At 53.5% G+C, this 14,125-nt stretch overlaps 1 protein-coding gene across 19 annotated transcripts in view; it reads left to right on the plus strand.

Moving 5' to 3' along the window:
- STARD9 (StAR related lipid transfer domain containing 9) overlaps window positions 1–14,125 on the plus strand; it is a 135,884-nt gene that overhangs the window by 102,375 nt on the left and 19,384 nt on the right. For 14 of the 19 annotated variants that reach the window (XM_051822022.3, XM_051822024.3, XM_089310156.1 and 11 more), the window contains 5 exons: window positions 1,022–11,050; window positions 11,225–11,422; window positions 11,620–11,700; window positions 11,814–11,997; window positions 12,334–12,471. In XM_051822022.3, coding sequence (XP_051677982.2) covers window positions 1,022–11,050; window positions 11,225–11,422; window positions 11,620–11,700; window positions 11,814–11,997; window positions 12,334–12,471 — 10,630 coding nt within the window. The remainder of the gene's footprint in view (window positions 1–1,021; window positions 11,051–11,224; window positions 11,423–11,619; window positions 11,701–11,813; window positions 11,998–12,333; window positions 12,472–14,125) is intronic. The other 5 variants (XM_089310158.1, XM_070054066.2, XM_051822025.3 and 2 more) reach the window with 3 other exon arrangements.

Genomic DNA, 14,125 nt, shown 5'->3' on the forward strand with positions numbered 1-14,125 from the left:
ACTGCTTTGTTCTCATAGGCTGCTTCCTTCTCCCTCCCTGACCTCCCCTAACAAGGAAGCTTCCTGGCCCTACTTCCTGCCTGGTGAGTGAGCTCTCTTTCTGATTCCCAAGTTCGAGTTGGGCTCTTCCTTTCATGCAGTTAAGGGGAGGTAAGTTACTTCCCAAACTCTCGGCATACATCCTGTATCTTTGTACCTCTGTGTGTCTTGGGGACGTAGCCCAGGCCTTGTGCGTAGGAACTTCACACTTAATGTCTGTTGCTGCTATGTTTGCTCACCTCTTGGGTCTTTAGAGTACGAGGCAGCTTTTTTAAACTTTGTGTTATGAAAATGTCAAACACACATATCACCCACATTCAGTAGTTACCAGGATTTACCACACTTGCTTTATCTCCCGAACTCTCCATTTGGTGAAGTATTTTAGAGCAGTCCTAGACTTCATGTTATTTGAATCCCACATCCTTAGGTATGTCTGTCTTTAAAAAAAAAAATACAGGTATTCTTATAATTGTGATGTCTTTATCACATCTATCAAAATTAAAATTCACCTGATATGATCGAAAACCTAGGTCATGTTCAAAGTTTTCTAATTGCCTCAAAAATACCTTTCAGTTGGTTTTTCAAATCAAGACCCGAGTAATGTTGGCACACTGCTTGTGATAATGTCTTTTAACTTTCTTTTCGTCATTATTCATACTTTACGTCTTCATATCATTGGTTTATTATTTAAAGTAGGTCAGCTTCTGTAGAAGAAGCCACTTCACAGGTTTGTCTGTTTCATTTCTTACAGTATCATTTACATTGTTCCTCTGTTCCTCATATCATCTACCTGGAGGTTTTCCCTAAAGATGTTTTTCGATTCAATTCAAAGTATTTATAAGGTAAAGAAATAAAGGAACACAGTGCACCCAGGGCCTCTCCGAGCCCGCGATTCTGTTTTGTACCTATAAAACTGTTCTCTGACCCTGAAGCCTACAGGAACCTCTAACTTCTTCTGAGATAGCTTTTCTTGTCTCCACAGTGTTTTCTCGAAGTGGGATCTCTCCACCATGTTACCACCTATGCCTGACCCTACTCACCAAGCATTAGTGAAAGCCCCATCAGAAGCACAATTTCCCAAGGCTGCTTCTTACCTTCCAAGAACAGCACGTCTCCACAAGAACAGAATCCGTTTCTCGGGCCAGCAGCAATTCTTCGCAACAAGAGGAGCCTTGGCCAGGAAGGTAGCCCTGACCCCAGGCACACGCATCACTGTGAGCCCCAAGTCTGTTGAAATGGAGAGAGTGGGTAAGCCCTGTGAGATAGTGGCCCAAGGCTTAGCCTCTCTGAGCCAATCAGTTAACAAGCTAAAGTCAAAGAATGAACCAAAGACCCACACACCTACCATGACCAGAAAGATGAAGGAACTGGCAAATCCTGAGCACACAAAAGCTGAGTGGCAAAAAGAAGAGAACCTTGGGACCCACAAGCCTGCTAAGGGAGGTTCTCTGTGTCCCCATGGACCCAAGCAGGCAGCTGGGCGTGGAAAGGCAGCCAAGCCTTATCGTGCAGAATCCAAACCACCTTTTCCAAGCAGGGCATCCAAAAGGCATCAGAAGATACTGGTGGCTAGGGTCAAAGACATTGCCAGAACATCCTCTCACTTGCTTCATGGCAGGCTGTCAAAGAGACGACATGGTGCAGCGGACCCAGACACCGCGGCCCCACTCACAGACTCCAGCCCAGCAGTGCATAATGCAAGAGAAAAAGACAATGGTTTTTCAGACACAGATAGCAGTTACTCAGCAGATTCTCTCTCCTGTGTCTGTGCCAAAGCCCTGACAGCGCCACTAAAGGCAGAGGGCCCTCAGGGGAACAAGTGGAATCTCCCGGGGACAGAGAACTCGGAAAGTGATGACAGCCAAATATCTGAGGACTCACTGGCTGAGAAAGGACTCACTATCTCAAAAGACAGTCCACGGAGCAATCAGCCAACCAATGACCATGGGCACCCCAGGACCAGAATTAAAGCCACTGGGAGGGACTTCAGCATGGTGTCCTCAGACAGTGGCCTGCTTGCCCAGTCACAGAGGAGCTTTTCCTTGGATAGCCTGATTGATGCTGAGGAAGAAGTAGGGGAAGAGGGGCAAAAAGAGCCTCTCCTCGCTCCAGCTAACGAGATGCCCACGGAAACCTTCTGGCGTCTGCAGAACTCCAGTCTGCCTGTGCTGGAGCAGGAGGCAATGTGCAGGCTTGGTCCCATCAACCACCAGACCGGAGCGAGGCTGGCCACCATCCTGCCAGTGAGCAGTTCATTTCGCCTAGATCCTCAGTTTCAACCCCATTGTGAGCAGCCTGAGTCCGAAGTAGAGGCAAGTTACTCTGAACGAGCCAACTCCCTCCAAGGCATACAGGTTTCAAGAGAGAGCCCACTGGTGTCAATGGATTCCTGGTTTTCCTGTGACTCCAAGATCAGTCCCAACAGCCCCCACGGAATAGTGGGTTCTTTATGTCCAAGTCCTGATGCACAGGAGGTTCAGCCCTGTGGTGGGGAGGGGCCTGGATACTGGCTCAACATTGAAGAACTAAAGTCATCAGGTACAGGAACAGTCTTCCCGTGCAGCTCTAAGCTTTCCCAAGGCAGTACTGATCAACCCTGCAACGTGAGAAATGTGTATACGACCTCTACTTCAGATACATCCAAGCTCTCTCTCTGGGGAGGACAAAAGCTGCTTCAGACAAGAGCCGAAGGTGTTTTTCAGGATAGCGGCATCCCCGACGCAACCCAGCAGGGCAGCTCTGAAGCATCCCAGAACTCCAGTGTCTCCAGTGTGCTGGCTGCCTCTGCTGCCTCGTTCACTTATGTAGGCAGCACCTCCGAAAGAGACTGGGCTGCCCTTCAGCAAAAGTACCTCCTTGAACTCTCTCATCCTATTTTTGAAGCCATAGGAGAACCCAGGGCCGCTTTGCCCTGCCTTGGGGGAGACTCTGGTTCCCTGGCAGAGGCTTGTGGCACAGGAGGAGATACTGTGTTGGCAACTGGTTCTGGGGTATCCAGCGATCTGAATTGCAGCAGCTTTCCAAACCATCCATCCAAAATTAGGCATTTAAGAGCAGAGAAAGAACAGGACAGTTTGAATACCAGATTAGAGAGTACATCAGATTTCTTTAGCACTAGTGAGAAGGAGGTGAGTTACAATGAAACTTACTCAGCAGACTTAGAATCACTGGCTTCCGGACCTACGAAGGCACAGGTCTTTGCAGCAGAGAACAAGATACCGAATTCCACGACAGAAGCATATGAAGTCAAACAGAACCACTTACAAGAATGCTTTCAGGGTAGCAGGAAATCGGGGTTGATGGCTTCCTCTCATGGGTATTTCTTCCAGAAGAATGTCTGTCATAATCACCTCACCATAGCCACCAAAGCAGACCACTGGTCCCACAGCTGGACCCCTCTCAGGACAACGAGCGCAGTCCAGTCCGAGCAGTTTAGTCATGGCAGCCACGGCTCCCCGCAGGCCGAGAAGGCAGGGCGCCAGGAGAGCTCTCAGGAAGTAGTGGCCAGACACACAGATGTGTCCTTTGCCTTCTCCTCTGGCCCAGAGCTGGTCCTGCACTCCGCTCCCTGGAACCCACTGCCGTCCTCCCTGCAGCCGCCTCCCTTGGAAACGTTCTATGTAACCAAAAGCAGGGATGCGCTGACCGAGACCGCCCTCGAGATCCCAGCCTGCAGAGAGGTGAGGGCGCCTTCCCCGCCCCCCAGGGAAGCCTGGGGCTTGGGTCCTGACCGCCAAGCCCTCCAGAGTGCTTATTTTGAGTATAACTTGCCAGTGCTGTTACAGAACCAGAATTCCAAGATGGCTGCAGCTCAGCAGGGCATAGCAGGGAAGCCGGTTGATCTGAACGCCAGGGAAGTCATCAGAGAATTAGGGAGATGCCCTGGAAATATTCAAGAAGAAAGCAGTAATGCAAATTCAGTTTATTTTTTTGTTGCTGAGGACAGACATTTTATCCCTTCTAGTGGCACAGGAGTACGTGAATACGAAAACCAGGTTGGAATTTTCTATCACGAGGGAGAAGAGGCTGCTGCCCGGTCCTGTGGTAATGTTTCCTCAGGCAGCTCTGGCTCTGGGAAGCCTTTACTCCTCATTTGTGAATCTGAGACAGGTGAGGAAGAGCAGGGGCAGACTTCAGTCCTGAGACAGGCCCAGGCCCAGGACAGAAACAGACAGCTTTCCTCTGGGGCCAGGATTGATTTCATCTATAAAACCACCAGATTAGAACTTAAGAAGGGCAGGCCAGGGGAGAGTGATGATTCTTTCGTGTCCAGAGCGCTGCATTATAGAGGAAACAGCCCAGTGATAGCGGGGCCGGATGAGAGCTTACCCCGCAAGTGGGAAGCGGAGAATGAAACTGGACTTCTAGGAAAAACTCTTCATCCCGAAGACAGCGCAGAAGAGATGAAGCTTCGAGGGACGGAATGTATTTATGACAGATGCCAGTCAGTTACATGCTCTCAGGAAAGAAATCCCAGTGCATACAGGGGCCCTGGACAAGCAGTGTTAAACCCTAAAGAAGAACCTTCAGGAAAGGGCAAGAAGAAAAGGATTAGTAACGCTGATGAGATGGCTAGGCTGGTTAGAAGTGTAATGCAGTTGGAAGACAGCATACTGGAAATTGGATCCAAGCAGAATAAGCAGCTTCATGCTTCCCACACGCCAGGAGTCAGTGAGGAATCTGTGTTCCAGGACCAGGAGAAAGCTGACCATGTCCTGAGGACAGGCGGTCCTGGAAACCCTTGGACCTTCGAGGACCAGCCGCCCACTCCCAGACAGACAGGTGATGTGATCGTTAGTGATAACGAAGCTGGAGAGGTCGACGTGAACAGTAGCACTGGGAATGATCCCCAGGCCCGGAAAACTACTGTGAACCCCCTCAAGTCATGGGAATGTGTACGAGAGAGTAAATTAGTGAGAGAATACACCCACCCAGCCGAATTAGACCCACCCACCAGGGACACATGTGATTCTTCAGGGACATGCCCAGCTCACAAGGAATCTACCAATACTTATTTTCACCCAAGGAGAATGACAGCATTGGCTAAAGCTGTGCCATTAGAGCCTAGGCCTCAGAGGTCTTCTGAGACTGTCAAGTCAGTAAAAGCATCAGTGAGCCCCAGTGAGCAGCTCTGGGGCTTGGGAAAGGAATTAAAGACTGTGGCAGACTTTAAGGAAAGCCAGATTTCCAGCCACATGAGTAGTTCCAAGCAAGAAGAGCCAAAAGCTCAAGACAGAGTTGAGGTGATGGCTATGCAAAGAGGTGGGGACTTACAAGAAGAAACTAAAATGGTCTCGTTAGCTCAGAAACTTTCTGGCCCATGCCGTCTTTGTATGGGCACATTTTTCAGCCCAGAGACTGTTTGCCCATTACTGAGCCAGACAGACTTCACCTCAGCTCCTACTCACCCAGGCTTGAGTAATACCTTGCCCTTGATTTCTCCAAGGCTGCCGAGACACCATCTTCATACCCCTGCAACTGTAGGTGCCTCTTTGGATATGCTGGATCTCACAACTTTGGAAATTCATGACACTCCCTTGGTACCAGGGCATCAGGACCGTAATGGAGAGACTAGAATCCACAGCCCTGAGGGAGATGGTAGCGGAGGCTCCTCTGTGGAAATCAGTGCTTGTTGTAGGTCTGCAGTGTCCATGGCCATGGGGTCTCTTGGTCAGCCTGGTGCACCAGAGAACATCCTCCTGGGGACAGAGGACAAGGTATCAGGAAGCATCAGCCCCCAGGACCAAGAAGGGAACCTCAGAGTCACCTCGATGGGTTTGAATGCCAGGGAAGGTCTTGATTCTGAGACCGAAGCACCTGCACAAAAAGAACTGAGAACCAGTACTTTGAACAGGGTCTCTAGGCTGTTGGAAAAAAGGGTTCACTTCCCCTTAGAAGATGATAATGACCAAGGCAGGAAGGCAAGACAGAAGGCAGAGAAGGAGGCTGAGGATACCGAACTTAGCAGTGACGTGTTCCTAGCACCTGCTTCCCTGCCCAGAGCGCCTAATCCCAAGCCCAGGCTGTTGGAGCCCTCTGTCCATGCATCCATGTGCCTGGCTATCTTGGAGGAAATCAGACAGGCCAAGGCCCAGAGAAAGCCGCTCAGTGACTTTGTGCCTGAGCAGACTGCCCTACCTTACCATGAAGCTTTACCCGACTCCTCTTTAGGGGCCACTGGCGGACCTCACTGGAAGCAAACGGGTCATCTGGTGTCAGGCAGGACCGGGAGTGAGGACGAAACACAGGGATTTTGTGTATCATCTCCGTCTGCAGCGACCAACGAGAGGCAAGGGCAGACCACACCCATTGCTGCAGGCAGGTTTCACCCCCTGCTGAACACAGACTCTGACACAAGGTGGCGCCATCCCTCCCAGGCTTCCTCTCCTGCTGCCCCTGCTGCCGGTGCTGGAGAGCTGAAACCCCTCCTGGGAGCAGGAACGCAGTGTATGGGTCAGTCTAGTTCTGACGGTGTAAAGAAAAAGACAGGAGCCAGAGCACCTACCTCTGCTGACCCTTTGGCCTCAGGAAGTTTTCTTTCTTCAGCAGCTGTGGAAGACAACGAGGAGGAGGCACCAGAGAAAGTAGCTGTTGCCTTACCTTCTCAGGCCCCTTGTGACGGTTCTGGAGTGATTCTGCGCAGACAGAGTCACTTAGCTGCCTGGGAGACTGCGGAGGGCATGCCTACTGGCAGTCAGGACAGCAGCCCAGAGCGCCAGGAGCCTAGAACTGTAGATTGTGCCTATGGAGGACTCTCAGGTAACTTGCTGGGGACTGTACAGGGAGGACAAACAGCCCATCTTGTAGAGCAGTCTGTGAGCTGTGATATGCAGAATTCTGCAGGTCTCTTAGGGCCTAAGCAAGGCCATGTCCAATACCCTGCGTCTTCCGCTGGGTTAGAAGGGAGGGCCAGTCCCAAAGAGCATCCTGTTCTTCCTGGAGCCCTGAGGAGGGTTGAGCTAGAAGCTCCCACACAGCAGTGTGTGGAGCCGAGGGAGTGCACTGGGTCTGGGCTGACACAAGCCTTCATGGTGAGCAAGAAACATCCCAAGTCTCCTCTGTTGCGGGATCAAAGACCTAGCCCATGTCCGGGGGGAGTAAGGGAGGAGGCCCCGCGTAGATACCCCAAGGGGACGTTAGATCGCCTTGTTTTCTCAGGCAGCACCGGAGGCAGCAGGACTCTCAGCTCATCTAAAGGGCAAGAAGAGAGCAGAAGGCTTTGCCGACAGCTGTGCGATGCTCAGCCCGCTGCCCTTCTTGCCTGTGCCTCCCCTTCCTGCTCTTCTCTGTGTTACGGAGACGGACACCCAGGGAGGAGGACTTCTAAGGCCGGTCTGCATGCTAGTCACCCACCCTGCACACTAGGTTCCAGGGCCTGTGAAATGGATGAGACAGGACAGAACTCTTACAGGGAATCTGAAGTGCTCTTGGCCCATGGCCTTGAGCCCAAAAGCATGAACATGGAACTCAGGCCAGCAGACAGCAGCGCTCTTGAGCCCTCGACTACAGCTGCCACCTTATGTCCAGCTCGGGGTGACGGGTCACCTTCTGTCCCCGAGGTGAGGACAGGTTCCTTCAGCCGTACTGCTGCTGATGGAAGCTCAAGGTCAGTGAGGGATCCTGAGAAGAAGGGCCCTGTAGAACTTAGCACTGCCCGGTTCCCTGAGCCTCCCAGGAGGTTTCAGGATAACTCTGTAGGTAGCCAGAACACACAGGTGTCTCATTCCATGCCAGCACCACTTCCAACAGCGTGGGGACCACACCCCCTGAATGTAAGTGAGGACTCTGCTAGTGAGCTGGTGGAAGAGCCACACAGTGGATGTTTAGAAAGTACTGCCAGATGCCTTTCAGAAAAAACACAACTTCCCATTGAGGCGGGGGATCAGAGTTTCTTGAATCCCCAAGTCCAGTTTGTGACAAGGTTAAAACTTGTCTGCAGTCCTCGGGTTGAAAGTCCCTGGGAGGAGGAAGAGCAGCAGAGAGACCAGGCTTTAGGTGGTGGTGAGAATCCCACACCTCCAGATGACGGTGGCTCGGATGGCTGTCAGAGTAGAGAGACGGTGAGAAAGGAGATGGCTGTGACCGAGTCTCCTGTATCCAACTCGTTCTCGCCAAACTTGGGACAAAGTGAAACACTAGAGCCGGCCGCTCACCACAGGTGCTCACTTCCTGTGATTGCAGTCTTTTCTGGCCACAAACACTCCAAGTCCTCCCCCAGACCACAGTTCTCTGTGGTCAGCTCCTCTCGATCCCTTCAGGAGCTTAACTTGAGTGTGGAGCCTTCCTCCTCTGCAGACAAAGATACACAGGAAGTCAACAGGTTGTCGAACCCTCATCTCAGGGGTTGTTTCTCAGAAAAGTCGGTGGCGGGAACATCCCTAAAGGCTGAGCACCGTGATCAGAAGTCCCCATCCAGCGTGGCTGACAGCCCTGCTGATCACAGGCCCCTGGAACCTGCCACCGCGCCTTATCCAACTTCCGCTGCCTCTTGCGTGCCAACCCCCGGTTCTGTGACCAGCTGGATGTCTGGTACTTTGGAACAGGCCCAGCAGGGAAAGGCAGAGAAGCTGAGTGTGCAGGTTAGGCCAGGGAGTTGGCACTCTGAGGTGAACAAAGGCATGCTACTCTCTGGCTCCAGTGAGATCAACCCCTGTGTCCTGCCAAAGTGTCCAGAGGGGCCTGTGTGCATTGGCTGGAAGCAGTATGTGTTTGGCAGCATGACCAATGACTCCTGCAGCCAGAAATCGCAGGGCCTGACATCATCAAACGTGGCTCAGTGCTCCAGCGTGGACAATGGTTCAGAAGACCAGAACTCGTCATCCCACTCCCACCTCTGCCCCTGTGCCAAAACCCTGGCTCTGTTGGGCTCACAGAACAGCACTGAGATTGCCCAAGATTCAGATGAGGCCTGCAGAGTGTGGAGTTCCTCATTTGATGTGGGGGAGCCGCATGTCCCGACTGGCCCTGCAGCAGCGCCCGCTACTTTGGATCCTGACGAGAGACCTCAGTTCAAGGACCTCCCTGACGAAGCAGGCTGCCTGGGGCACGACCGCCCCTTGGCCGAGGGAAGTGCTGTAGGGCCAGTGGATGAGACGCTACTGCTGTGTGAGCCAGAGGCTGGCTGCGCTGGGGGACAGGCCGGGGTAAACACCTCTGAGCAGAGCACACAGACTGTGGGCTGCAGGTGCCCCTGGAGCCGTGCTGACCTCGCCTCTGCTCAACCTGGAGCCAGCGCGGTGTCGGCCTCTGATCTCTCCGCCTGGACCAGGATGCACAGCCTGTCCCTGCACCTCTCACAGCTGCTCCGCAGTACCTCGGAGCTGCTCAGGAGCCTCTCCCAGCCAAGTGTGACCAACAGGCAACACGACGCCAAGAAGGACACCCTGGAAAAGCCCTCACAGGCACCGATGACGGATGGCTCTACTCAGACCACTCTAGACAAGGGCAGCCAGACTGACCTGGCCTTACCCGCTCTGTGCCTGCAGGTTCAAGAGGAAAAACTTAAGAAAACCAATATGATCCTTGATGTGCTGGGCTCAGAGGTCTCAACCATGTTTCCAGAAAGAAGAGATGTCTCAGGACCACTTCAGGAGGAGGGGACGGGAGAAACGTCAGGGCCCCCAGATCTTCAGGAAGGAAGTACCCATGAAAGGCCCCAGAGCCCTCCAGGGCCCTCATCCCACTTGAGGTTTCAGAAAGCACCCCTGGGGCAGGACCTGCATTCTGTGAGCACCTCGGGGCCTCTGGGTGCTTCCCGGCCACCCAGCGCCCAGCCAAAGGGATCTTCTTGTGCGGTTGTCCGCAGCCCCAGCTTGGTCATCTCTCAGTTGCCAGGGCTCTTCCCCAGTACTTCAGAGTCCACCGGGGAGCCCAGAGTCCGGACGCGGAGCCCTGTGAATGCCTTGTTGGTTGATAGAGCTTCTTCCCCCATCCTCACCCTTAGCGCCAGCACCCAAGAGTTGGGTCTCCATCTAGGCTTGTTGGCTGCTTCAGCCCCCTCAGCTCCTCCTCTTGAAAGCCACCAGAGGCTTGACTCCAGTCCAGACCTGCCTGTCGGTGCCCCAAGGCCTCCAGTAGATAATTATTTTCAACCTACTGATGAATCGGGTGGTTCCCAGAGAGTCGAGGCTCCGGGGGAAGGCACAAGTTCCCTGGAAAGGAGTGAGGGGAGGTTATTCCTTGAGTCGAACTCCTTGTGCAGCTCACAGCAGAGCTCAAAACTGCAAGTTGGTTTCTTAGAGCAGCCCCCTCAACAGCTTCAGCCCCCGACCACCATCAGGGTCCCAAGCAAGCTGCCGGCACCACCGCCAAGGCATGAGAGCCAGAGGTGGGCTGTGCGCTTTGTTCCTGAGGAGGTGGCTTCCACAGAGCATGGCCCGCTGAGCGATACGGGGCCAAGTCAGTGGCAGAGCAGGCCAGGAAATGGGGGTGAGGCTCCAACACCTTTAGTAGAACTACACCCCACCCCACCTGCCGTCTCTTCATGGGGAGGCCTCCAGCACCTCAGCTCCTGCCCTGTCTCTGTGTTGAGGGATCCTGTAGGGCTCCAAGGTCCCGCCTTGAGCCCACTTCCGGTCTGCCAACCTGAGGGGCTGTTGCACCCCAGTTCTCAGATGTGTGTGGCTCAAGAGCCCCAGCATCACACCCTGGGGGACCTGCCAGTGCATAACAAATTTAGTAACTGGTGTGGGGTTCAAGACGGCTCTCCTCGGGGGCTGGGGGCGGCTGAGGACTCGGGGGCCAGTTGTGATCTCAGCTCTGGAGAACAGGGGCTGAGGCCCCCACAGCCTCCTGACGATCGGAGCCAGACTCCTGAGTGGTCCCAGAGGGAGCAGATCCCCCTGCAGGTCGGAACCCAGAGCGTCTCACTCAGCGTGGAGCTCACAGAAGCAAAGCTGCACCGTGGCTTCGGAGAGGCGGACGCTCTGCTGCAGGTGCTGCAGAGTGGGAGCGGGGAGGCGCTTGCTCCCGATGGCCCCGTCATGTCCGCCTGGGAGAAGCTCCACGCTCGGTAAGGGGCCCCAGCCTGGAGTCGGGAGGGCAGGGATGGGGCTGGGAGGAAAGAGCCTGAGAAAGCCGCTACCTTTCTCTCTGCCCTCATGCGTTTGGGATCCTCCGGGGGTCAGAGACCACGGTGAAGGGCATTCAGGGTCAGGTTCTGTGAGTGAATCACATCTTCTCTCAGGCAAAAAGAAACCATTGACACCCTCAGGAGAGAGCGCGCTAACCGACTGCAGAGTTTCCGCCGGGCACGGAGCCTCAGCCCCCAGAAACAACTGAGCCTCCTGCCCAGCAGGGGTCTCCCCCCACAGGACCTGGACTTGCCCAGCAGGCGCCGAGAATACCTGCAGCAACTGAGGAAGGACGTCGTGGAGACCACAAGGTACGGCGCGACCAGAGCCCTGCCTGGAGAGGATGGTGGGCGGCAGAGGCTGCCGTCCTCGTATCCTGGAGGGTTCTTGGTGACTGGGCAAGTGGAGGTGCAGGTGGGAGATGGAGGCACATGAGAAGCTGAAGGGGGGAGAGGGCCAGGGGGAAGTCACAGGAGAGGACAGATGAGGGTTCTGACACGCTGTGCAGGTCTTCAGGTCTGGGGCCCGGAACGGCTTGTCCTCGGTTCGGCACACCTCCTGGGGATGTAGTACCAAACGTCAAGACCATGTGAGGATGGGTCCTCCTGGAAGATGGTGTGGTGCTAGCCTGGAGAGGGCGCCTGGGGCTCTCCGCTCCCCACTGTGTTAGACAGCAGGTCTTCACCCTGTGGTCTTCCCCAGGAGCCCAGAGTCAGCACCCCGGGCTGCTCACCTGCCCTCGGACATAGAGCTGATGCTGCAAGAATACCAGCGGGCCCGTGAGGAGGCCAAGGTGGAGATTGCCCGGGCCCGGGCCCGACTGCGGGAGCGCACTGAGCAGGAGAAGTTGCGAATCCGCCAGCAGATGGTCTCCCAGCTTCTGAGGGTGCGGAGTAGGGTGGTGGAGGCTTGGGACTGTGCGGGAGCCTGGGCAGAACTCAGGCTGGCTCAGCCTTCACTGTGACCGCCCCTGAGTCTTGGGATACAACACTTGGAGGGAGGTGTGGGACCTCTGGTGCCAGCTCAAAACTGGGTTTTCTCTCTGCATCCTCATCAGACCAGCTGCTGTCCCCAGGCCAGAGTGTGGGAGGAAGAGGCTGTGGCGTATAATTGGGTGTGGGGAAGCGTGGGGATGGGAAGCCCAGGCAGGGGACTGGGACTGGGACTGGGACTGGGTGAGTAGTGAGGGTGCATCGGAGGCTGCTGCTGCTGTCTTTCCCAGGAAGAGGTAAAACTACACACGCAGGCCAATTCCAGCTCCTTGTGCTCCAGCTCCAATGGAAGCGTCTCCTCTGGCATGACCTCTGGCTACAATAGCAGCCCAGCTCTGGCAGGCCAGCTGCAGTCCCCGGAGAGTGTGGTGAGTAGGCAGAGGCTGGGAATGAGCCAGGGCCAGGACTGCTGAGAGGGACTTGGACAGGTTAGCTGCCCCCGGAGGCCACCGCCGGCGTGACTTCTGCTCATGTGCCACGGCCTCGAGCCTTCCCTTTCCTTGGAACTATTCCCCCACGCCCATCCCTGCTTATTCATTCCTTCAACGTGTGTTTGGTAGGGACAATTTTAGAATAGAGCAATGAATTAAACAGCTCGTTGCATCATCATTTATGTTACAGAAAGTTACTTGAAGAAGGAGCCCTAACCCAGCATAAAACAGGGTCTGAGGGAGTGTGGGGAAGGTCAGGCAAGGTGGTATGCATGTTCTGCAGAGAGTGAGTTGAAACGAAACTGGAAGGACAAGAGGTAGTTAACAAAGGCACAGCTTTAAAAAGTCCATGAGAGTTTCTCAGGCATGGAAAGCCAAGACACTGTAGCAAACAAACAAACCAAAAAACCAAATGAAAGATCTCTGTGAGTGAGATCCCAGCGGAAAGAACGGGCCATCAAAGAAGGAGCTACCTTTCTCTGAAAGGAGGAGAGAACTTTCACTTTGACTATGGCCTTGTCTAAATAAGATCGGAGTTGGCGAACTCAAGAGGCTTCCATAGCCTTGGCAGCTCATGACAAGAGCCTAGGGTGATTACTGACATCATAAATAAGAGTGTCAATTGTTAAATCAACAACAGGAGTCACTGTGCACCTACTCCCCATGTAGGATCTCTGTCCTTAATGTGTTGTACTATGAGAATTAATGGTAAAACTAGTACTCAAACAGTACTTTATACTTTGTGTATCTGTGTGGGTAGAAACTGTTGAAATCTTAGTATATACCGAGTTGATCTTCTGTATATAAAGATAATTGGAAATGAATCTTGATGAAGAATGGGATGGGAGAGGGAGTGGGAGATGGGATGGTTGCAGGTGGGAGGGAGGTTATGGGGGGAAAAATCCAAAAGTTGTACTTATGAAATTTATTATATAAAAATTAAAAAAAATACTAAGAATGTAAGGCCAAAAAAAAAAAAAGGCAAAGCTTAGTGGAGAGACGTGGGCCCAGCAAGTGAAGCCTGGAGTAAGGGGAGTTTCAGGAACTGAAAGAAGGCCAGTGTGACTGGGTTGTCAAGAGTGAGATGGGGCTGGCGCCATGGCTCACTAGGCTAATCCTCTGCCTTGCGGCGCCGGCACACTGGGTCCTAGTCCTGGTCGGGGCGCTGGATTCTGTCCTGGTTGCTCCTCTTCCAGGCCAGCTCTCTGCTGTGGCCTGGGAAGGCAGTGGAGGATGGCCCAAGTGCTTGAACCCTGCACCTGCATGGGAGACCAGGAGGAAGCACCTGGCTCCTGGCTTCGGATCGGCGCAGCATGCCAGCCGTGGCAGCCATTTAGGGGGTGAACCAATGGAAAGAAGACCTTTCTCTATGTCTCTCTCTCTCACTAACTCTGCCTGTCAGAAAAAAAAAAAAAAAAATTAGATGGGAAAATGACATGCCAAAGGACAAGCAGAGGTGGAATCATGCAGACCGGATTAAAACATCTGGCCCCTTTTTTTCTTTTTAAATAAATTGGCATCCTGATTTGCACATCAATATTTTAATGTTTATTTTCATCTACTTGAAAGACAGAAAGCAAACAGGAGCGTG

This window comes from Oryctolagus cuniculus, chromosome 12, assembly GCF_051225735.1.
Source record: "Oryctolagus cuniculus isolate XC-2025 breed Fujian yellow rabbit chromosome 12, ASM5122573v1, whole genome shotgun sequence".
NCBI classification, from domain to species: domain Eukaryota; kingdom Metazoa; phylum Chordata; class Mammalia; order Lagomorpha; family Leporidae; genus Oryctolagus; species Oryctolagus cuniculus.